This window comes from Plecotus auritus (assembly GCF_963455305.1).
Source record: "Plecotus auritus genome assembly, chromosome: 2".
Lineage (NCBI taxonomy): Eukaryota > Metazoa > Chordata > Mammalia > Chiroptera > Vespertilionidae > Plecotus > Plecotus auritus.
Window position 1 is genome coordinate 205,720,023 of NC_137771.1, and position 22,641 is coordinate 205,742,663.

The following is a 22,641-nucleotide window of genomic DNA, read 5'->3' on the forward strand; positions in this document are numbered from 1 at the left end:
TGCATACTTACGGGACAGGGGCAGTAATGGTCTCTCTGAAAGCAACTTTTGGCTTTCCTGTGGTACAAGGGCAGCCATATTCTCTTTCCATCCTCTAAAAATAGCAGGAGAAATAATTTCTTTGGTATATTTAAATTTAAAAAATAAACAGAAACAAGAAAAATCCCAAGAATCTTAATTATTAGAAGCATTCATTTAAATATAATAGGTAAGCAAATGATCAATCTTACATCATTCAAGTATCTTATAAGAATTAGATTCATGATATTAAAGAATACAAACTGCTATATAAGTGAATTCTAACTTAGACTGATTAATTTACACATATACCCAATTAATATATCCACTAAAACTTCATCTTTGTTTCATCTTATTACATATATACTGGAATAGTATATGAATCTGTTGTCAGAATTTTGTACTCTCTCAACTTCAAAGGTATGATCACAACCAGAATTTTTAATCTTAAATCGTGTATCTTGTTTTCATTCAGATATACAGATCATTCCTAGGAAAGTACCTGCCCCATCTATCCATTCTTTTATCTACATTATAATCTCCAAGTATTGACTTAGAGAATAAAACAAACAAGAAATGTCCTGAAGAGTGGGAATTGGTGGGCCAACATTCTCAGCAAGTTTCTTCCTATAGGTTGTCTTCCGAAGGCTGGGACCAGGATATGCTTAACCTAACTAACCATGACCTAGGGATGGATGGATGGTGTAATTGCAAGTCCCCTGCCCCTTGATTCTGGAAGTCTGCCACGTTTTACAAATAAAAAGATTTAGAGATCAAAAATACTTAATTTGTAATACTTGGTAGAGGAAGCAGTATACCACATGTGGATATAAACAAAAGTGAGCTTGAACAACCGCTATTAGTTATGGACATTAGAATTATTGACTTGTTCTTAACAAAGCACAGACATAAAGTGAACTTAATTTAACTTCCATGCTATTCATTACCTGAGCATAGATTTCCAGGTGTAATTCTCCCATTCCAGATACAATTGTCTCTTTGCTCTCGGTGTCAAAATGGACTTTAAATGTGGGATCTTCTCTTGTAAACCTGCCAATACCTTTTGAAAATTTCTCCAGATCATTCTTTAAAAAAAGAAAGTCATTACATATTTTACTAATTGTGATATGCAATGAGACTGTTGAAAGAACTGTCCTGAATGAAATTAAATACGTATGTAGTGAAGAAGTAAAGATACTCTACCATCTAGTTCCTAGGCCATACCCTCTGAATATGTGAGCTTGGACACCACACAGCGAACAGGGAGGATATTGCTAGCTGATTGCATTTTCTTTCCATACCAAGATATAAGAATCCAAGACTTAACTCTATGCCCTTTCCTATTATATTGACCAAAACTGTCCCTCTGTGGAAAATTGCCCATAGAGTAGAAAGTAGAATATGTGTTACTGTTACATAATCAAAGAAATCAGCATGTTTACCAAGATTCTATTGTAGACTCAAGAGGACAGTTAAGACCAACAGTAAGGCAAATGCTGCATTGAGACTTTCAAAACAATCTGCTTGGATGTGGTTTCATGCATCTTTATTCTCCTTAGATGTAATCTCCTCATGTGGTAAGCAGAATAATGGTCCTCTAAGGATATGCCCTAATCCCTCCCAAACCTGTGAATGCTACTTTACATGGTAAAGGGGACTTTGCAGAAGTGACTGAGGTCACAGACATGAATAATTTGGGTGGGCCCAATGTAATCACAACAGCTTTTAAAAAATGGAAGAGGAATGCAGGAGGGTAGGTGAAAGAGATGTGAAGAGGGGAAAAGGCAGGAAATATCTGAAGCACAAGACTCATTTCACTGTTGCTGGCACTGAAGTCAGGGGAACGGGGCCAGTCTCTAGGAGCTAGGAACCACCCTCAGGTGACAGCAAGGAATGGGAACCCCAGCCCTGCAACCACAAGGAGCTGAATTCTTCCCGCAATCTGAGTAAACAAGGAAATAAACTGTCCCCTAGAGCCTGCAGAAAGGAACCCTGCCAATATCTTGCTTTTAGCCCACTAAGAACTGTATCTGATTTCTCACCTACACAACTATAAAATAACACATTTGTGATGTTTTAAGCCACTAAGTTGGTGGTAATTTTTTACAGCAGCAACAGAAAACTAACACACCCTTGAATCACCAGCATTAATAGATATTACATGTGCCTGGAGCTGTGCATCATGTATTTTGTATATGTTACCTCAAATTCTAACCACAATGCTGCAAGATAGAATTATCCACATTTTACAGGTGAGGAAACGAGGTACAGATAACTGACTTGCTCAAGGCTACACACAGTGCATGGCAAAGCTGAGAATGAATCCTGGCTTCGTCTGTCTCCAAAGTCCTTTTCCTTTTCCCCTGCACTCGCCTGCAGACACTCTCAACTTACTAGATCATCCCTGCCTCCACTACTGAGATTCACAGCTTTGTGCAGTGATTTCTTCATTTAACTTAATTTACTCCAGCAAGCAGATAATCCTGAGACACCAAAAAAGCCAACCAAACAAACCAAAACCACCTTTTGGATATTGATACATTTGATTTCCCTCCATTATTATAACTATCAAGACAAAAGTCTCATATAAACTCTGAATTTAGGAACGAAGAGCATTACATCTTTACCTTCTAGCCCTGTATATCCTGAAGGGAAAAGCAAACAATTCAACAAAACACTCAGAGCAAACTGTGGCATCAGGTGTAGACTGGCCTTCCCTCAGATTTCTGAGACGGCGTAATTTAATTTTTCTTGCCACCTCAACATTCTCCTCTCTACAATGAAGAGGGTCTGTAAAACCTCAAGTTCCTCAAAGTAAAAGTAGAAGCTGTTAATGCATCCTTAAGACAAACCAGAGTATGTTCTGTAAATGACATTTCCCAGATGACAAGAGGTCATAAATGTTCACTCAACGCATGAATGAGTTCATTTCAATACACCATATTAACATGATTGCTATAAATGTCAAAACTAAGACATATCAAAATCATTCAGAACTAGATGATTACAGTTCAAGATCAGGACTAATTCTAAGGGCAAGCTAATGGGAATACAGAACTTATTCAAGTAATCTTGGCTTTGTAAAAAGCTAAATGACATCAAATTCAATCATAAACTTGTTATGAAAGTGAGAAAAAGTCTTATTTGCAGGCTCTCCATGTTATAATCAGGCATTTATTTTATAACTACCACAAATTTAGAGATGCATTATAATCCGTGAGGCAGTTAATCTATGCAATATTCTAAAGTACTTTAAAGTGAGGTTTTTCTACAACTTAGGACAAATGCCCATTTCCCCTCTTCCATCCCTTTATGATCTGAATCTAGGAAGTTAACTTACCATTCTGGAGCAAATGTTATACCTTTACTTAGTAAAGTGTTATTAAGCACAGTCTGGTGAATGCTTTAGTACCATTAATTCTTCAAAATACTGAGGAGTAATTACTACTGATTGACTGGTAAATTTTATATAAAAGGTGATCTCAATACCAAAATGCCGGGGCTGATCAGCAGACCCTGAGTGACAGATGAATAGATTACTCTGACACTCATTTCTGTGAAAGAGAGGCTGAGGAGCTTGTTTGACTTTAGGAACCAAAACAGCCCCGACTGCCTGCCTCGTTAGGCTTTTATTATAACAATAGTTTGAACTAAAATTAACCTCTAGATACAATCAGCAGGGTAAGTATCCTTGAGAAAGTTCATGCTTCTACAAGGTCGGGTCTTAAAAGACTAAACATAGAGATTCCAGCAAAACACCGGGGGGCTCAGACTTGTTTGGAAAAGTCAAGGTAGAGGCTGCCGCCTTCAGCAAGGTCCCCCCAGAAGCCCCCAACCTTTTGGAGAATCCTCCTTACAGACTTTCTAACCAAGTCCCATGCTTCCCCACACCAAAAGAGGAAATAGAGACCATAAGATTGCTGGTTATCACAAGGTACATGTGCATTGTGGAGACAGATGAAAAAGAGCTCGAGTCTTTATTGTGATATACTGAGTGTTAAACTCCTACCTTGTTAGAAGGCTTCATTGCTATTGAAATGACAGGATCAGGAACATGAATTGACTCCTAAAATATTGTTTAAAAAAAAGAGAAGAATTCAAATATAGCACTCTATGGGTCAGGGTCAGGGATGGATTAATTTTAATGTTCTGCTTTACAAAGAACAAAAGCACTAAATATCTTTAGGCTATACAATATATATCTTGGTCTCTCTGCATTAAGTAAATGAATATAATATTTTAATAAAGGTGTCCACTTATATGATCTCCTCCCTCCCAAAACAACAAAAATAAAGTATTTATTTACTTAACTGTTTAAGACCCTTAAGTTTATTGACACTTTCAGTTTAACATAATCATTTAATAAATCCAAATGCTGAGATGTGGAATTCTTATCAGTTGGCAGCTATATTTACTGTTGGTATCTTCTGGTAAGTTATTTAATCAAATTTATTATGATCACTGATAAGAGAAACAGAGAAAGGGCACTAGACTCTTTATATGTGATACCTCATTTAGTCAACCACAACTCTGAGAGGCAGATATTACCTCCACTATACAAATAAAATATTAAAGGCATGGAAAGAATATAAAGTAATGTGACCAAAGGCTAGTGGGTCATATAGAGCAGAGGTGAGGCTCTAACCAGGGTCTACTTGCTTCAAAGCCTCAGTACTTCCCACAGCCTCCAGTCCCTTATGATTGCTCATGACAGGCCAGGAGAGAAAACCTTATAATCATACTCATAAAGCATTCCTCTTTTGTACAACCCTGAAAAGCCTGTACATATTTATGACTTCTGTAGTGTCTTCAATCAACATTAAAAACAGACATTAGAGAACATTCTATGCAAAAACACTAAACATGATCTCGGAAACATTATAGTGTGTACCTGTTCTTACATAAATGGACCAATTCTTACATAAATGACCCATTGTGAATTTGTTCACTACAAGTTACCTATCCCCTAAGTACTCATACAGTATATTCTTTCTTTAATGAATTCAGTAGAGGGTCTTACTGTAGCACAGCCTGCTTTCCTAAAGGGGCACAAATGGAAAGTGAGGGAATTCAAAGGCAAGAACTGCTTAAGCATGTCTGGAGGACAGACTATTCCATGATGTGACCACTGTCTGGACCACGAGCTGAACTGGCCCAGAATGGAGATTGCTTGACCGCAAACCCCCCTTAAAGACTATCTGATGGTAATTAATGTTCACTCTGACATAAATAAGCAATGAGCTGGTTCCCGGAACATGTTGTTGTCCTGACCTGGTCATGTATGTTAAGTAATTTCCACACCAGGTAACATTCATGTACTGGTAACTGTGACTATTCCCCCCTTTTGACCCCATATGATAGTTTTCTGGCTCCTGTCAGGAGGGTGGAGACTGTTCACTCCATCTTGCAGCTGCCCAAGAAGTGCCTCCTGTGTAAGGTTCCCTTAAGGAACTCTCTTAGTTGCCAGAATGGAGTGGCCTGCCTCTTTCTTCCGTTTTTCTCTGCTCTCCATTTACAGAGGTAGATTTTCAGTGTCAGGGCTTTTCCTAGGGTCTATGTGTATTAAGAGCATGCTCTTCCCTTCAGGGTCCCTCAGTGATGAAAAGGGACCTATGAGTTCCACAGAGCAGGTTGTTTGCAGTAAGTCAGACTGTCTAGTTGCATTTGGTGCCCTTCTGTTATGTGATCCCCAAGCCTGCCTAAATGTTAGTCTGGTCTTACAATTCTTGAGGGAATGGTCTACTCTGGCTGCTGAGTTACTAAGGAAGGAACATCCCACGGGGACCAGCCTGATGATGGTGACAGATATTAGAGAAGTACCCACAATGGGAAAAGATCTCAGGGTAGAGTCAGAGCTACACAGTCAGGTGCATCTAGTGGAGATTTTCCCTCCACACTAAGTGTTGAAGAATCATGGAATGACTTCACTGAAAAACACCCAGATAAGTTAGTTTACACAGAACACCTGTTCAGCTGACATTTAAAGAGCCACAACCAATCTATACTTGATGCCTGCAGCACTATTCAGTGAAAACTTCTGTGGTTTTTCTGAAATGTTAAATGTGTCACAAAAAACACAGATTTTGAGACTCAAGTGAAACACAGCTTTGAAATTAAATGACTTACCATAGAAAGTTCACTATTATCTTTGTTTGTGAATGTGTCTCCACTAGCACAGTCAATGCCAAATAATGCACAGATGTCTCCAGCAAATACTTCCTCAACATCCTAAATAAAGAAATAACACAAAAATGATACTTACAAGTAATACAATTCAGAACAGGGTGATTAAAGAGTACTTGACAATAAACACATTGCACATAAATATGGCAGAATCTTACCATGGATTTTATAAAGAATGAATTAGCCACACCAACGCAACATCAACAATCAACCACAGCAAGACAGACCTTAAACTGGGCCCTTATTTAAGCCACATCTCAATAGATAAGATTTTACTTTAAATGGAAACTCAGAGTTATGGCATCATTACTTGGAGTATCTGCAGTATTGACAGAACAGAGTCTAACAGTTCTACAGTTATTTCTATGGAATTAAAAAGCATGCACTTTAGCCCAACTAGTGTGGCTCAGTGGTGGAGCATTGACCTATGAACCAAGAGGTCATGGTCTGATTCCCGGTCAGGGCACATGCCCAGGTTGCAGGCTCAATCCTCGGTTGAAGGCGTGTAGGAGGCAGCCGATAAAAGACTCTCTCTCATCATTGATGTTTCTCTCTCCCTCTCCCTTTCTCTCTGAAATTAATTTTAAAAAAATATTTTTTAAAAAAGCATGTACTGTATGTTGCCACAGTCCAACAATGAGATGTGAATGACAAAGGTGTACAAGAAAAACCTACAAAGGAAGTTTTGAAAAACAAAGGCAGGAGAATGGAGCCCACTTTACTTAAAATAATCTTAATTTCTTATGGATTCAAGCGGTTAAAAAAACAGGAAATCGAAGAACAAAGCATTGTACCTCTAAACTTCCTTGTTTTTGTCCTTTATGTGAACAGTTCATTCATAACAGCTGTGGCTGTGAATGAGCAAGTATGTGTGCGTCGTACTTTAATGGTTATACAGCTGTACAATTCTCCTAGTTTCTGGCCCATATAACAGCTGTGACAATCCCTAATCCCTCTGGCTGTCCCCTGCTGCCTACCTCTCAAAACAGTAATTCTGTCCAATTTTGAAAGACTGCCTATTCATCTTCCAGGAGATACAAAGGTTATGGCCACCAAAAATTACTGAACATACTAAGATTCTGCTCAGATTAATAAATTTCCCAGCAATACAAGCTGAATTTGGAAAGGGTGAGAGTAGGAGACAACACTGCACACTCATTATTCCTACCAAGGCCTAATCACCCTGTGGACCACAGAAAGCTAGGACAGATTCAGAGCCAATTCAAGAACTTAAGCCAAAACTTATCTCCCAGATCAGACCTTGGGAGGTTTTAAATCGTTGGATGGAGTCTAACACCATTATGGCCCTTCTTGGGGTTGGTTCCACAAATATAAAGCTTTAGTGTTAAACAGAACTTTCAGACCTGCCATATTTTAGAAAGTAAATTCACTGAACAATGTGTGAAATTATATGTGAGTTTATTACTCTCACTTACCTTTGAGAAGCACAGTTCCACTGTCCAGAAACCTATTATCCTCTTTGAAATGATGGCTCTTGAGAAAAACGTTTAATTTGTGGTTCTGAGTCATAGGGAACTAATTGCCCTTTCTCCTTAACCTTGGCCATTGAGGAAATACAGCTAACTCACAAATAGTGATATAAACTGTGTTCTTAACATCTACTAATTTAGCCTATACTAAAATGCTACATCAAAACTGCAGCACGCCTAACTGAAAAGGAAGAAGCTAGGAAAACACATTCAACTGCAAGTGGTTTTCTTGTGGGGCTCAGAATACCAAGAAGGTAGATCTATTTCACCTGCGCTAGAGAATTTCTGACCTCTCAGGGACCAGGCACTTGCCTCCATCATGTCAGCATGCATGCGAACCAGCCGTTGCACCTTCACTTTCTTTCCTGTTCTCGTGTTGCAGATGGTGTCCCCCTTCTTCAACTCTCCTTGATAATTGCGAATATAAGTTAATTGTCCAAATCGACCTGCCTAGAAGTCAAGATTGGGTAAGGGCAGAAAGAATAAAAAAGAAACCAAAATCAGGAGGAAAATTTCACAACTATCTCCAAACATTCCCTTATCAATTTTAGAAGTTTTCAAAACAGGTAAGTTGAACGATTGTGTTATTCTTTTGGGTATCACAATCCAAGATACTACTTGTGCTTCCTCTGAAATAAAAGTTATTAGAAAAAGCCGAAACCGGTTTGGCTCAGTGGATAGAGCGTCGGCCTGCGGACTGAAGGGTCCCGGGTTCGATTCCGGTCAGGGGCGTGTACCTTGGTTGCGGGCACATCCCCAGTGGGAGGTGTGCAGGAGGCGGCTGATTGATGTTTCTCTCTCATCGATGTTTCTAGCTCTCTCTCCCTCTCCTTTCCTCTCTGTAAAATATCAATAAAATATATTAAAAAAAAAAAAGCATTTTAAAAAAAAAGTTATTAGAAAAAATTTTAAAGTTACTTATGTAGGGAATTATCCTTTTGTCTTTGAATACTGTTTTGTAAGTTCAGTTTAACATAGATATAAAAATAAGGTATAATGATTGTAAAGACAACAAAAACATCATTAGAAATAGCAAGACATTTAAAATACTTTGATAATCACCTGGAAAGCTATACAATTAAGGGTTTTGTAAAGTGACTGACTATAAAATGAATAATTAAGGATCAATTTCTCCTGAATAACAAGGTATGTATTTAAAGGTTGCCAATGCCTCCCAAATTAATTTAACACAACAGTAATCAAAATCCCAAGATAAAATTTTAAACATTTAATTCATGATTTTAAAAGTCACTTAGAAGAATGGATAAAAATAAAAACTTTTGAAAAACTATGGTAATGAAAAGAAACTAAGACTGGTATAAAAACATATTAAATACTCCAAAACTTGGAAAGTATAGAACTAGCACAAATTAGACTAAACAACCCATAGAATATAGTACAAATGTCTAAAATGTTTAATTCATTTATCAATAATGATAAAGAAAGCATGACAGTCAATGGAAAAGTACAACACTGTTCAAAACTGGTAACTGGCCAACTGTTCTTGGAATGGAGAAACATTTGGATCCTGCTTCACAACCCACAGCAAATCAAATTCCAGTTAGATTAACAATGGAAAAAAAAAATCCCACCATAAAAAAAAGAGAAAAAGAACAGTAAATATTTATATTAAATATATTCAAAAAGGAGGGTTTCTAAGGTTAAGAATAAGAGAATGACTAAGGACGAAAACTGATAGACTTGACTATATAAATTTTAAAGTTCAAATTGTTTTTAACAAATCATGTTTATTAGAGAAAGTTCATACAAATAAGTAAAATACTTTGATCCTCATTTTAGAAAAAGAAATAGACAATAACAAAAGGGAAAATACAACTGCATAATAAAAACAGTATATGAAAAAATATTCTCTATCATTAGGAATTAAGATGAAATATTTTCATTTATGAAGTCAGTAATAACTTTTAATAAATAATATTCATTGCTAATAAAGATTCACTGAAATAATCAAATACATTAATTCTGAGAAGTATGAAAACAATGTGGCAATACAAATCATTATATATTAATATATTCCATACCTTTAATTCTACAATCGCTATTCTAGAGATCCTAAGAAAATATTCCTAAATACATTTTTAAAAGCTTTATGCACAATTGTCACTGCAATGTTACTTGTACTTATTAATTTAAAATTACTTTTTCTTCATTTTAGAGGTTATAAGAAGTATATTGTAGTTTTAAAAATAAAAATCTAGGAAAAAGCCCCCCAAATATAATTCCATTTATACCACTGTTAATACTTCCAACTTTTCTGCCTTTTTTCTCACATAAAATATTATGAACAGAAGCAACAATACCCCAACAAAAAGCACACCCAGTGATCAAATCTTGGTTTCTAAAATCATTCACTCTTAAAAGGAACCAGGACCCCTAAAAGAATGGCTGATTCTAGGGCTGGGGCAGGGAATATATCAGATAAGCCTGGAGCATCCTGTAGTGCCAGGAAGTGAGAAAGTAGTCAGAAAGCAAACGCTGGAGAATCAGACTCAGGAGCCAAGTGAAAGAGCTGCAATGACCAAATCAGTCAATCTAGGCACCAAAACAAGTAACATACTATTGACTGTAACTCGAAGTAAAAAGTAAATACCCAGAAGTTCATACTGATATCTATATATATAAAAGCCTAAGTGACCATTCAACCATTCGACTGGTAGCTATGACGCACACTGACCACCAGGGGAAGATGCTCCAACCAGTAGGTTAGCTTGCTGCTGGGGTCCGGCTGATTGGGACTGGGCGAGACGGGCCGGACATGCCCTGGAGCCCTCCCGCGGTCCCTTCCTGGCTGGCCAACATCCCGCGTCCCTCTCCAGGCCTGATCGTGCACCGGTGGGGTCCCTCAGCCTGGCCTGTGCCCTCTCGCAATCTGGGACCCCTTGGGGGATGTTGGAAAGTCAGTTTCAGCCCGATCCGCAGGCCAGGCCGAGGGACCCCACTGGTGCATGACTTTGTGCACCAAGCCTCTAGTATCAAAGAAGTAGATACTGCCAAAACCGGTTTGGCTCAGTGGATAGAGCGTCAGCCTGCGGACTCAAGGGTCCCAGGTTCGATTCCGGTCAAGGGCATGTACCTTGGTTGCGGGCACATCCCCAGTAGGGGGCGTGCAAGAGGCAGCTGATCGATGTTTCTCTCTCATAGATGTTTCTAACTCTCTATCCCTCTCCCTTCCTCTCTTCCTCTCTGTAAAAAATCAATAAAATATATTAAAAAAAAAAAAAAAAAAGAAGTAGATACTGCTACCTCAAGGAGGTAGAGCATGAGATGTGCATAGTAACTTCCTTCTAAAAAGTCAGTATGGAAAGGGGGGAAAAAGAGTAATAGTGGAGAAACTTATAGCCAAATCTGTCAGAAGAGTCATTTAGTAATAGGAATAAAAGCCTAAAAGAAAATTTCTATATTGAGCAGTTAAATACATTAGCAAGCAACTTACCTCCAGCTTAAAAGCCAGGCCTACAAATGAGTGGGAATTGTCTCTGTTGGAGTTCATTAAGATTTTGGTTTTCTCTTTTGAGTCACTTAAAATAAAAGAAATATAACTGTGAGATGTAACAACTGATATTTCTTTTATATCAATTTGTTTCATCAGAGTATTATCTGAGAAAAAGCACACCAGTTACTACATTGTGATAGGATCACAGGAAATGGGAAAAAAAAACGCACAGAAATGGTCTGGTAGAGAATTTTCTAAAGATTTACATCTTGAGGGATAATATATCACACTTCTAACTCACAAATAAAATATAATACGGGAAGTGGTATAATATTTTTGTATATGCCAAAATTGTTACCCAAACAGAAATGATGATTGTTTTTGTAAATTATGAAAAATAATAGATATAACTAGAAGAATCATTCTTACATTCTTTCATAGTGCACAATGTTAAAATATTTCTGCATAAACTAAGAATCAATTTCCAAGACTTACTCCTCCTGCTTGAGCATAGCATAATTCTGGACTTCAGAGGGATTTGGGAGGTAGTCTAAAACAGCATCTAAAAGAGGCTGAACTCCTTTGTTCTTCAAGGCACTTCCCAAAAAGACAGGAGTAAATGACCTGCTTAAAGTGGCTCTGCGGATTGCAAGCTACAAAAGAAAAAAAAAAAGTAAAGATTAGTCAATCTTAAAAATTACATCTGTGTTTCAGATCAATTACAAACCAACAAATGAATGAATTAATATTCTTTGGAGTATTGGCTCTAGTGGAGATTAGGATCAGGTAGGTCCTCTATAACTTAAGGTTAAAATTCAAAACAAAGGAGAAAAAACAAAACAGTTCCTTTTTCAGGCCTAGGAAGCTGCTTTTAACACTCTTGAAATGTCACTAATTTTTAATTTGGTAAAAAAATATATATACAACACTGGCTGGTGTGACTTGGGGCTGAGCATCACCCCATGCACTGAAAGTCACTGGATTGGAATTCCGGTTAGGGCACATGTTCTGGTTGTGGGTTTGATCTCCAGTTGGGGTGCGTGCCGTCAAGGGCATGTACCTCGGTTGCAGGCTCAATTCCTGGCCCTGGTAAGGGCGCCTGCGAGAGGCAACAAATCGATGTGTCTCCCTCACATCCGATGTTTCTCTCTCTTGTCTCTCCCCATCCCTTCCACTCTCTCTAAAAATCAATGGAATAATACTGAGTGAGAATTAATCAAAAGGAAAAAAATATATGTATACACATACACACACACACACACACACACACACACATTACTTATTTTGAGAGCACTTGCCTTTAAATCAGAAATTGAGGGGATCTTTTCTTCCAGGAACATCTCACCAAGCTGCTCATCTGAATTAGCAATACTTTCAATCAGCTCCTGGCGGTGGTCAGCTGCCGCAGCCCTGAATTCCGCTGGAATTTCCCCATAGCGAACAATCTGACTAAGAAATGTTTATATTGGTACTTTAAGGATGTACAATTAAATATATAAAGCACCAATGAAAATGTTAAACTAATAGCTAAAATATCTTTTTAGTGAGAAAGAGCTATGATATATTTGTATTAATATGGCAAATAATACTAATGGATATCTTTAAAATTCAGACAGATAATGGGCAAAACAGGCAAAGCAAATTGCTCCAGATTGTACTATTAGTAAACGGAAGAGCCAAGATGCAGAGCCAACCTGGCTCCATGTGAGCACCTGAAAATTCTATTAACCAAATTATTCCAAACATCGCAGTCTCTTACAGGCAGGATCAGAGACCCAATTAAACCTTCCCAAAGTAACAAACACAATCACACAATTTTAACACAGAATACTCAATTTTGTAGTAAAAAAAAAGTTTACTAATATTTGACAAAGGAGGCAAGAACATACAATGTAGTCAAGGCAGTCTCTTCAATAAATGGTGCTGGGAAAATTGGACAGATACATGCAAAAATATGAAACTAGATCACCAACTTACATCATACACAAAAATAAACTCAAAATGGATATAAATGACTTAAACATAAGACGAGAAACCATAAAAATATTAGAGGAACCCACAGGCAGCAAAATCTCAGACATATGCCGAAGCAGTATCTTCACTGATACCGCTCCTAGGGCAATGGAAACTAAAGAGAAAATAAACAAATGGGACTACATCAAATTAAAAAGCTTTTGCACAGCAAAAGAAACCATCAGCAAAACAACAAGAAAGCCCACTGTATGGGAGAACATATTTGCCAATGTTATCTCCGATAAGGGTTTAATCTCTAACATTTACAGGGAACTCATACAACTTAACAAAAGAAAGCTAAACAACCCAATCAAATAATGGGCAACGGACCTAAATAACCTAAATAGATACTTTTCGAAAGAGGACATAAGGAAGGCCAAGGGACGTACGAAAACATGCTCAAAGTCACTAATCATCCGAGAGATGCAAATCAAAATGACAGTGAGGTGCCATCTCACACCTGTCAGAATGGCTATCATCACCAAATCAACAAACGACTAGTGCTGGAGAGGATATGGAGAAAAAGGAACCCTCGTGCACTGCTGGTGGGAATGCAGACTGGTGCAGCCACTGTGGAGAACAGTATGGAGTTTCCTCAAAAAAACTAAAAATGGAACTCCCATTTGATCCAGTGATCCCACTTCTAGGAATACATCCTAAGAAACTAGAAACACCAATAAGAAAGGATATATGCACCCCTATGTTCATAGCAGCACAACTCACCATAGCTGAGATTTGGAAATAGCCTAAGTGCCCATCAGCAGATGAATGGATTAAAAAACTGTGGTACATCTACACAATGGAATACTACGCTGCGGTAAAAAAAGAAGAAATTCTTAGCATTTGCTATAGCATGGATGGAACTGGAGAGTATTATGCTACGCAAAATAAGCCAGTCAGAGAAAAATAAATATCACACGATCTCACTCATTTGTGGAATATAATGAGCAACATAAACTGGTGAACAAAAACAGATCCAGAGACAGAGAAGCATTGATCAGACCGTCAAACCTCAGAGGGAAGGTAGGGGAGGGCAGGGGTAAGGGGGAGAAATCAACCAAAAGACTTGTGTGCATGCATATAAGCTTAACCAATGGACACAGACACCAGTGGGGTTGAGGGCATGAGTGGGGGGGGGTTAGGAGGGACAATGGAGTGATAAGGACACATATGTAATACCTTAATCAATAAAGGGGGAAAAAATACTAAAAAAAAAAAAGTTTACTAAATACGACAGACTCTTCAACCTTAGCCCCAGTTCTCCATTCCTCAGTAGAGGCCAAATAGGTAAGAGACACAGCTAAAATATATACAACCAAGAAGTGAATATACTTGATATTTAGAAATATTAGTATGAAAGTTTTCAAAGTATCTTTAAAATTGAAACTAATGTCAAAAAAATAGTAATCTCTTCAGAAAACATGTACCTAAATAAAAAAGCAAAAGCCAATTGCAAATACTTCTAAAGAATGTTCTTCATAGTCTTTAGAACTTAATTTCTTCCTTTCTGTTAAGCTCTTTAGTGCTTAGACTTTTATGTCAGAATCAAAATATACAAACCCAGTGGTCCAGGGCTGGGAAAGGGGGCAGGTATATTAAGAAGTTACACCTGTGGTTCTGATGTACAACAAGTTTAAAAGCCTCTAATTTAGAAGACAGAAACTTGTGCCCTGGTAATTCTGGGGAAGTGGATTTGTTTGTTTATTTACCAACATTTTTTGAGTCCCTATTATGTACCAGACACCTCTAGGGCTGGGGAAAATAGCAATGAATAACGTTGATAAAAATCCCTGTGCTCTTGGGCCTTACATTGTAAGGAATAATAGACAAACTTGCAGTCATTACTCAGTTGTCACACAAGAAGTGTGAGAAACACTTCATTTGCTGGACAGCTCCCATCTCTTTCCTGCCCACAAGATGGCTGATCAAGATAAATTCTGTATTTAACTGATCACGACACCCTTTACCTACCCGCCAGATCAGCAATCCTAGTTCCACAGCAAAGGAAGGAAACCCCTCAAGAAGTACCTTTGGAAAAACTGCCAGGCTGCTGAGGCCACTCCTCAGAACAAAGGATCATTTATGACTCCCCCACATTGTCTAGATTAGTGCCACTAAAGTGGTCTGTAGACCTGCAACATCAGCGTCTTTGGGAGCTTTCCAGAATGCACATTGCAGGCCCCACCCTAAGATCTACTGAATCAGAATCTCTGGCGGTGGATACAAGAATATGTGTTTGTTAAAGCTCTCCAGGTGATTTTCCTGAATGCCATGGATTGACAATCACTGAGAAACTATAGTGATTTGTATGTGAAAGTCACTCAAAAGTTGATTGATGAGCCAAATACCATATCAGTTAACCAATTTGCTTCTTGTATTGCCTAAACCACATCTGTACAATCTTTAACTGCTTTTTACATATTAATCTGTTTATCTTTGCAATGCCATGAAGTAGGTAGAGGGAATATTTATGATGCCTATTTTCTTCCTAGTTTTTATCACAATATCCAGGATGTAGTTGCTCCCCTAAAAGTCTGCAGAATGAATGAATGGATGAATGAATGCAACATTACATTACTAGCTCAGGCTGAAAGACTCCTTCCACCACACCATGCAGGTCATAATACGATGCAAATATATTACCCAACAAGTAACATACTCTCCCTTGGAATGAATACTAAGCAAAATGGGAAGCAACTAGGATTAAAGGCACTAAAACAAAATCATCTTAGAGGATATTCTTCCAGCCACATTTCAAAAAGTTGTTTATTTAAATAACTCATCCTTTTCCTTCTATTCAATACTTTTTAAAATGTAATAGTAATTTAACGGTATATTTTTAATACTTACCCAAAGTCTCCATCAAAATAGATGGCGCGTTCCTCAATAAGATCTATAATACCTTTAAAGTCACCCTCCAAACCAATGGGTATCTGCACAAATGCTGCATTATGATTTAGTTTAGACCTGAAAAATAAGAATACATATACTTACCCCCTTTTTTCTCCCCATATCCCTTTGAAATTACAAAAAAAAAAAAAAAAAATGTAAGAAGAAATCAATGGCAGATGTTGTAGCTCTGGGAGGGGTGTCATCAGCAGTCAGAACAGAATATATAAAGCAGTTGAGAACAGACTAACAGCCAAACTCATCATGCTCACGAAGCTACAACCCTATTTAGGCAATTAAAAGAACTCTAAAGGGATAGTAGGATAACTATGTCCACATCTCATTCTTGAATCAGCTGACTCTGGCGAAACAGAGTATAGCTATCTGAAGAGAAGTTCTTGGAAGAAAACTCTCAGAGCAGGTGTTAAAATCAGATCCTTATTATCAGTCTGTGACTCCATCAGCCACATCTACTGAATAAAAATTACATTCACAGACAGGGATTCTCACTTAAGGAGAAATATGTTCTAGCTACCTAGATTCTATGTGCCCATCTATGATTATGGCTAGATAACTAGGAATCACCAAATATTTGAAGGAAACCAATAGCTTGAAAGAGAGGTATAAGCTCAAGAAATAGTACTAACTTCCAAGGAGAGAGATACTAGAAGAAAATAAAATGTAAAGGTCTGAGAAGTGATTATCTCTATTAATAAAAATATTCCAATAAAAGAGAAAGTTTATGGAAATTAACTATATATAATTGCTGAAATTAAAAAGAACAAACAGGCTAACTAACTGAAGGGATGCAGATGAATAGCAGATTAGTGAACTAGAAGACTGACCTCAAGAATTAGCTCATTGCCCAGTCCAAAACAGAGACAGAAAGTATGGCACAGAGACCAGATGCAGAAGTTAAAACACAGAGACCAGATGAAGAAGTTTCAAAATCTGTTTAATGGGAGTTACAAAATGAGAAAACAGGTAAAAAGGGAGTGGAGCAAACCAAACTAGCCAAATAGATGCTAAAAGAGAATATTCCTAAAATTCAGAAAAAGACTTAGCAGAAAGAGTCCCTATATTGCCAACCACAATTAAAATATAGTAATAAAAATGAAAAGTAAAAATGTTTCATTTTACCAAGAAAATTTTACAGGTATTCAATAAAGGACAAATTTCACTCTTGTAATCTCAAATATATCACTTTTATCGAAGTGCACACAGCAATACGGTCACTTAAAAGTTCCTCAACACCGAATCTTTTGTCATCAGACACATCACTCTTAGTCTTTCCCTTATCATGAACTTTGCTGCCTATGTCTCTCTTGTATCTATCACAGCCTTGGGCAAACTACGGCCCGCGGGCCGGATCCGGCTGTTCTATCCGGTTCTCTTGCTCTCCCCTCCGCTCCTTTACTTCGAATTTATATTAGTTCACACAAACACTCCATCCATGCTTTTGTTCCGGCCCTCCAGTCCAGTTTAAGAACCCATTGTGGCCCTCGAGTCAAAAAGTTTGCCCACCCCTGATCTATCAGCTCTCTCTTGTGAAATGAGTTCCACTTACACATCTACAAGAGGTAAAAAGTGAGACTGACTCTTTTCAAAGGCTATCTGAAATACAAATTGTGCAATGCAGCACACTACAAATACCACTGGGTTACCCCGGTACAGAGCGGAAGTGTTCCCGTTGTCTCAGCAGGTATTTGACCATGAGAGCAAGGAAATACAGCATACTACTTCAGGGCATTAATTAAATTCCTCAAGTAAAGGTTAAACTAAAGGGGATCCTCCAGATTTTTCTAAACAAACACAAAGTACTTTTAGAATCTACTTTACATTATAACTTCTCTAATTATAGCAAAACAGCTTAAATTGCCAGATTATTTTCTGACTTCACCTTCAGCATCCCTACAATTCAAGTAATATTTTCCCCATTTTAGAGAGAAGGCAGTTGATGAGATCACACCATAAACCAAAACCAAACTACTGACTTCAATGCTCCATTTACTAAATCACTCAATAAATTAAATAAAGAGGTGGGGTGGGGGGGAAATGTAAGGATAAAGCTTAATGACACTAATTGTTCTGGATATCAAGTTTATCATGCAGATCATCACACCCCTCTGTTCTTCTAAGAATCAGTACCTCATCTGCTGCAGCGCCCTGGCGGGGTTGGAGCCCAATCGGTCCAGTTTGTTAATGAAAGTGAGAAATGGAACATTGTAGCGCTTCATCTGCCGATTCACAGTCATGGTCTGGCACTGCACCCCTCCGACCGCACAGACAACAAGGATCGCGCCATCCAATACTCTCAGGGCCCTTTCAACTTCTATCGTGAAGTCCACATGCCCTAAATGAGACAAGTGTGTGAGGGTCTTAAAGAGCAGCCTGAAGTTTTATAACACGCACAATTTAAAGTTTCTGTATCTCTGCTCATCACATAAGGCTTCTAATTAGAATGTAAATTTTTTAAATCACCAATACCCTTCACTCACCATAAGGTCCAACAAGATCACTTCAAAAAGATACATGGGCATGGGAACCTCTGGAATCAGCTACAACATGCAAAAGGCACAAATCTTCCTACTCACCATTTATTAGCACTATTTTTCAGGGAAACCACAAAAGGATAAGTGAGACACTCTAGGCCCCAAGTCAAACTTCTCTAACAGAGACTCAGTCACACTTCTGAGTATCCTATCTAATAAAAGAGTAATATGCAAGTTGACTGTCACTCCAATACACAAGATGGCCAGCAGGGGAGGGCAGTTGGGAGGGACCAGGTCTGCAAGGGAGGGCAGTTGTAGGCGATCAGGCCAGCAGGGGAGGGCACTTGGGAGGGATTAGGCCTGCAAGGGAGGGCAGTTGGGGGCAATCAAGCCTGCAGGGGAGGGCAGTTAGGGGTGACCCGGCCAGCAGAGGAGGAAAGTTGGGGGCGACCAGGCCTGCAGGGAAGGGCAGTTGGGGGTACCCAGGCCTTCAGGGGACAGCAGCTGGGGGGGACCAGGCCTGCAGGGGAGGGCAGTTAGGGGCAATCAGGCTGGCAGGGGAGCAGTTAGGCATCAATCAGGCTGGCAGGGGAGTGGTTAGGGGGTGATCAGGCTGCCAGGCAGAAATGGTTAGGGGCAATCAGGAAGGCAGGCAGGCGAGCAGTTGGGAGCCAGCAGTCCTGGATTGTGAGAGGGTGCAGGCTGGGCTGAGGGACACACACCCCCGGGCACGAATTTCATGCACTGGGCCTCTAGTTATTTGATACTCAAATATAAGCTGTGTCAAAGTAGAGGAAAGAGCTCACTGTGCTTCTGCCCAAACAAGCTGCGGTAAAACAGAAACCTCACCAGGAGTATCTATAATGTTGATGTTGACATCTTTCCACATGGTATAGGTGGCCGCTGACTGAATAGTGATTCCTCTTTGTCTTTCTAGTTCCATGGAGTCCATGACAGCACCAACTCCATCTTTACCTTTAACCTAAACACAAGGACAGCAATTCAGAGTTCTCTGTCCCTGCATTCCAAGAAGCAAAGACATTTTTACAGAGATGGAACCAGAGCACAGGTAGTTAAATGATGCAATTAGCAGAGAAGTCTCATTTGTCAAACCATATGATCTCATGAAATAGGAAGCTGATACAGATTTTGCCCTCCATTACCTGCCTAACCCTTTTTTCATCCGTTCTCAGCAACTACTGCCGTAGAGCAGTCACCCAGTCTTAGAGCCATCCTTGCTCCTCCGGCACTGCTCCTGCCCGCCAGCCCTCTGCTGGTCTGTGCGGCGATGTTCAGAGAACAGCTTTGCCTGCTCTGCTATATGTGGATTTTGAGGCCCAGGAGGGGAGGATTCAGCTTTTAAAGTATGCGATTTAAGAAGATGATCTTCATCTGAAGAAATATTTTTCAATGGAGTGTTAAGTTACTCATTGATATGTAATTTCTTCAGGAGAGTTTCGAGATTTTCTTTAAAATTTTTTTTCCTGATACAGATATTTTTTAAACTACAGTAGGTCCTCGGGTTACGTCGGAGGTCTGTTCCTACCACACCACAGTCAGTCGGAACCCACCTATGTAAGCACCTAGGTCACTCACATGGAGCACATACACAGCAGTAATGAAGTGAAACAGTAAAAAAATTTAAAAGAAAGATAACAATTCCTGACCTTTACTTGTGGTAAATACAGTAAATAATAAAAAACATAAAGCACGGAAGTACATACGTTGAAATGACGGAACTTTTTTTTTTTAATAAATAAATGGGAGATGGCGATGTAACCACAAAATGACGTACGTTGAGTCCGACGTCACCCGAGGACTGTCTGTATTAAGCTCATACTGTGCATCATTTTAAATCTTTTTTTTCCACTTAACATTATAAACATCTCTCCATAACATTAAAAAAATTACGTAAATATTATTTTAATGGCTGCTTAAGGATACATCACATTATGTAATTTAACATTCTCAAAAGACCACCTACTCAGTATACCTACAATGATGATCACTAGATCAATTCCTCAGAGCAATATTTCAAGCCTACTTGAGCTATCCACTGTGTAATATGATTTTGATTAAAGATCCACTGCTACCATTCTTTAAACCTTTCAGGTTTTGTAAAGTTTGTTAAATCATAACCACAAAACAATTAAAATCGAGCTCTAACTCATCGGAATCAACACGAACCACATACCTCATGCATCTTTGCAATTCTGCCAGTGTAGTAAAGCACTCGTTCTGTTAATGTCGTTTTCCCAGAATCAATGTGAGCTGAGATTCCAATATTTCTTATCCTTTCATTAGGAATCTTCCCTGATGAGCACCATCTGCAGACCTTCCAATTAACCTGGAGAAAAAAAAAAAGCCCAATTCATTGCACATTTTACAAGGCAACAACAGGCAATTAAAATGGGTTGGGGGAACATCTTTCCTCCAAGGAATCTCAATGGACACAAAACATCATCTGAGATAATCGGGAAAGGAAGAGTAAATGTCTCAACCTGCAACTCTTGTAATCAAAGGAGAGACTGCAAGAAAGGACAGAAAATATATGTTCTTAAAAATAATTAAATTAAAAAAAGATGTATTAAAATAAATTAATTAAACAAAAGGAGCAGACACTTTTAGGGAATGTTACAGGCTTGAAAATATACACTGGGGCTGGTAAAATCAGAACGACAGCTCCCAACAGCTACTTTACTAGGAAATAGCTTTTAGTTTAAATTTTACTTTGATTCCCCCCACCCCACCCGTATTGTGTATTGTGGTTCACAGCAAGCAAGAATGTTCGAGGCCTTATGTGCTCTATGGTGCCAAGAGCTCCAAGGCAGCCTACAAAAAGTTTCCAATTCCTTCTACCCCCAAACAATGACATTAAAAAAAAACACACACACACCACTTTATATTAATCGGGGAAGGGGGTCAAATCTTGCATTTATGGAATCAAGACACAATATAAACCTCTTCCTATAGGACTGTACATCCAAAATGCACTGCAGCCACCTTTGGGGAAAGGAAAGCAGAAGGCCTCGGAAAAGGTGGGTCAAGTACTAGATGGAATCTGGGTGACAGGCGCGTAGTTGAGTCCACCCCAGGGATACCAGCGAGCAAAGCAGAGGAGGTCTGGTCTGCATGACAGGAAGGGCTCAACTCCTACCGAACCCTACTTCATTCTGCGCCCCCAGCGAAAGGCAGAAACCAGAGCTCAGCAAAGTACCCGGAGGCTCGCGCGCCTAATCAAACCACCCAGGGCAGGCTGAGAGCGGGCAGTCGGACCAGCCACACTCGAGTGCAAAGAGCACTTGATAAAGAGTCGGAGGCCTTGGACACACTCAATTGTTCGGCTGTCTTGCCCTTCCCTCCAGTCACTTCTCTTCTTTAAGGTACAGCAAAAAGAAGAGGCTCCATCAGACGTCGGAGGCACGCCCAACCTCCCAGGGCACAAGCAGCTGTCAGCTCAGTCAGTAAGGAGGCGCCAGGGAGGGAAGGGGTGTTAGCACCAACCCGGCCCCGGAGGGCCGCAAGGTTCCAGGGACGTTTCCCTGTTCTGTCTCGCCTCGCTGGGCACTGATACCTGCTTCCCCTGCCAGCCCAGGGCGGCCGGGACCCGCGGGAGCGGCCCGCGGCCCACAGCCGTGGCGAAGGCTGCACCCAGCAGCCTCATGGCAAACACAGAACAAGTACGAAGGTCCCGCGGCTCCGGGTCCGCTCCGCAACCCGCACCGCAGCCGGAGCGCTCAAAGTCACGCCGGCGACCAGGACCGGATGAGCACTTCCGGGGCGAAGGACGCGAGGGGGCACAGAAGGGAAGAGGGAGGGGCTTCCGGACCTCAGAGCAGAGCAGCGCCCTCCGCTGACCGGGCGCCCTCTGCCGGGTTGGAAGAGAAAGTGCAATCGCTTTGTGGCTCTTACCAAGCTTTTGCATATTCCCAGAAAGATGCAAGCCTTTAAACGTGAGTTTTTCCCATATAGCAATGTGGAGAAATGTTTATAACAGAATTTAAGTGAAAAAGATGCAAACTTTTTATCTATGCTATAACAAATATAAAAAATAATTATCTGAAGAACATGACCTGAGGAGAACAAGGAAAGATAAGAACTA

The 22,641-nt window shown here is 39.5% G+C and overlaps 1 protein-coding gene across 1 annotated transcript in view; it reads right to left on the reverse strand.

The window, feature by feature from the left end:
* Positions 1–22,315, reverse strand: part of GFM1 (G elongation factor mitochondrial 1) — a 41,815-nt gene extending 19,500 nt beyond the window's left edge. The window contains exons 1-13 of the mRNA XM_080655731.1: positions 22,114–22,315; positions 20,734–20,886; positions 19,389–19,521; positions 18,196–18,400; positions 16,009–16,125; positions 12,444–12,594; positions 11,641–11,798; positions 11,146–11,230; positions 8,004–8,141; positions 6,145–6,246; positions 4,028–4,084; positions 966–1,103; positions 12–94 (exon numbers count right to left, since the gene is read on the reverse strand). Of these exons, the coding sequence (XP_080511857.1) occupies positions 12–94; positions 966–1,103; positions 4,028–4,084; positions 6,145–6,246; positions 8,004–8,141; positions 11,146–11,230; positions 11,641–11,798; positions 12,444–12,594; positions 16,009–16,125; positions 18,196–18,400; positions 19,389–19,521; positions 20,734–20,886; positions 22,114–22,203 (1,610 nt within the window). The 5' untranslated portion in view covers positions 22,204–22,315. The remainder of the gene's footprint in view (positions 1–11; positions 95–965; positions 1,104–4,027; positions 4,085–6,144; positions 6,247–8,003; positions 8,142–11,145; positions 11,231–11,640; positions 11,799–12,443; positions 12,595–16,008; positions 16,126–18,195; positions 18,401–19,388; positions 19,522–20,733; positions 20,887–22,113) is intronic.
* Positions 22,316–22,641: the final 326 nt, after the last annotated feature.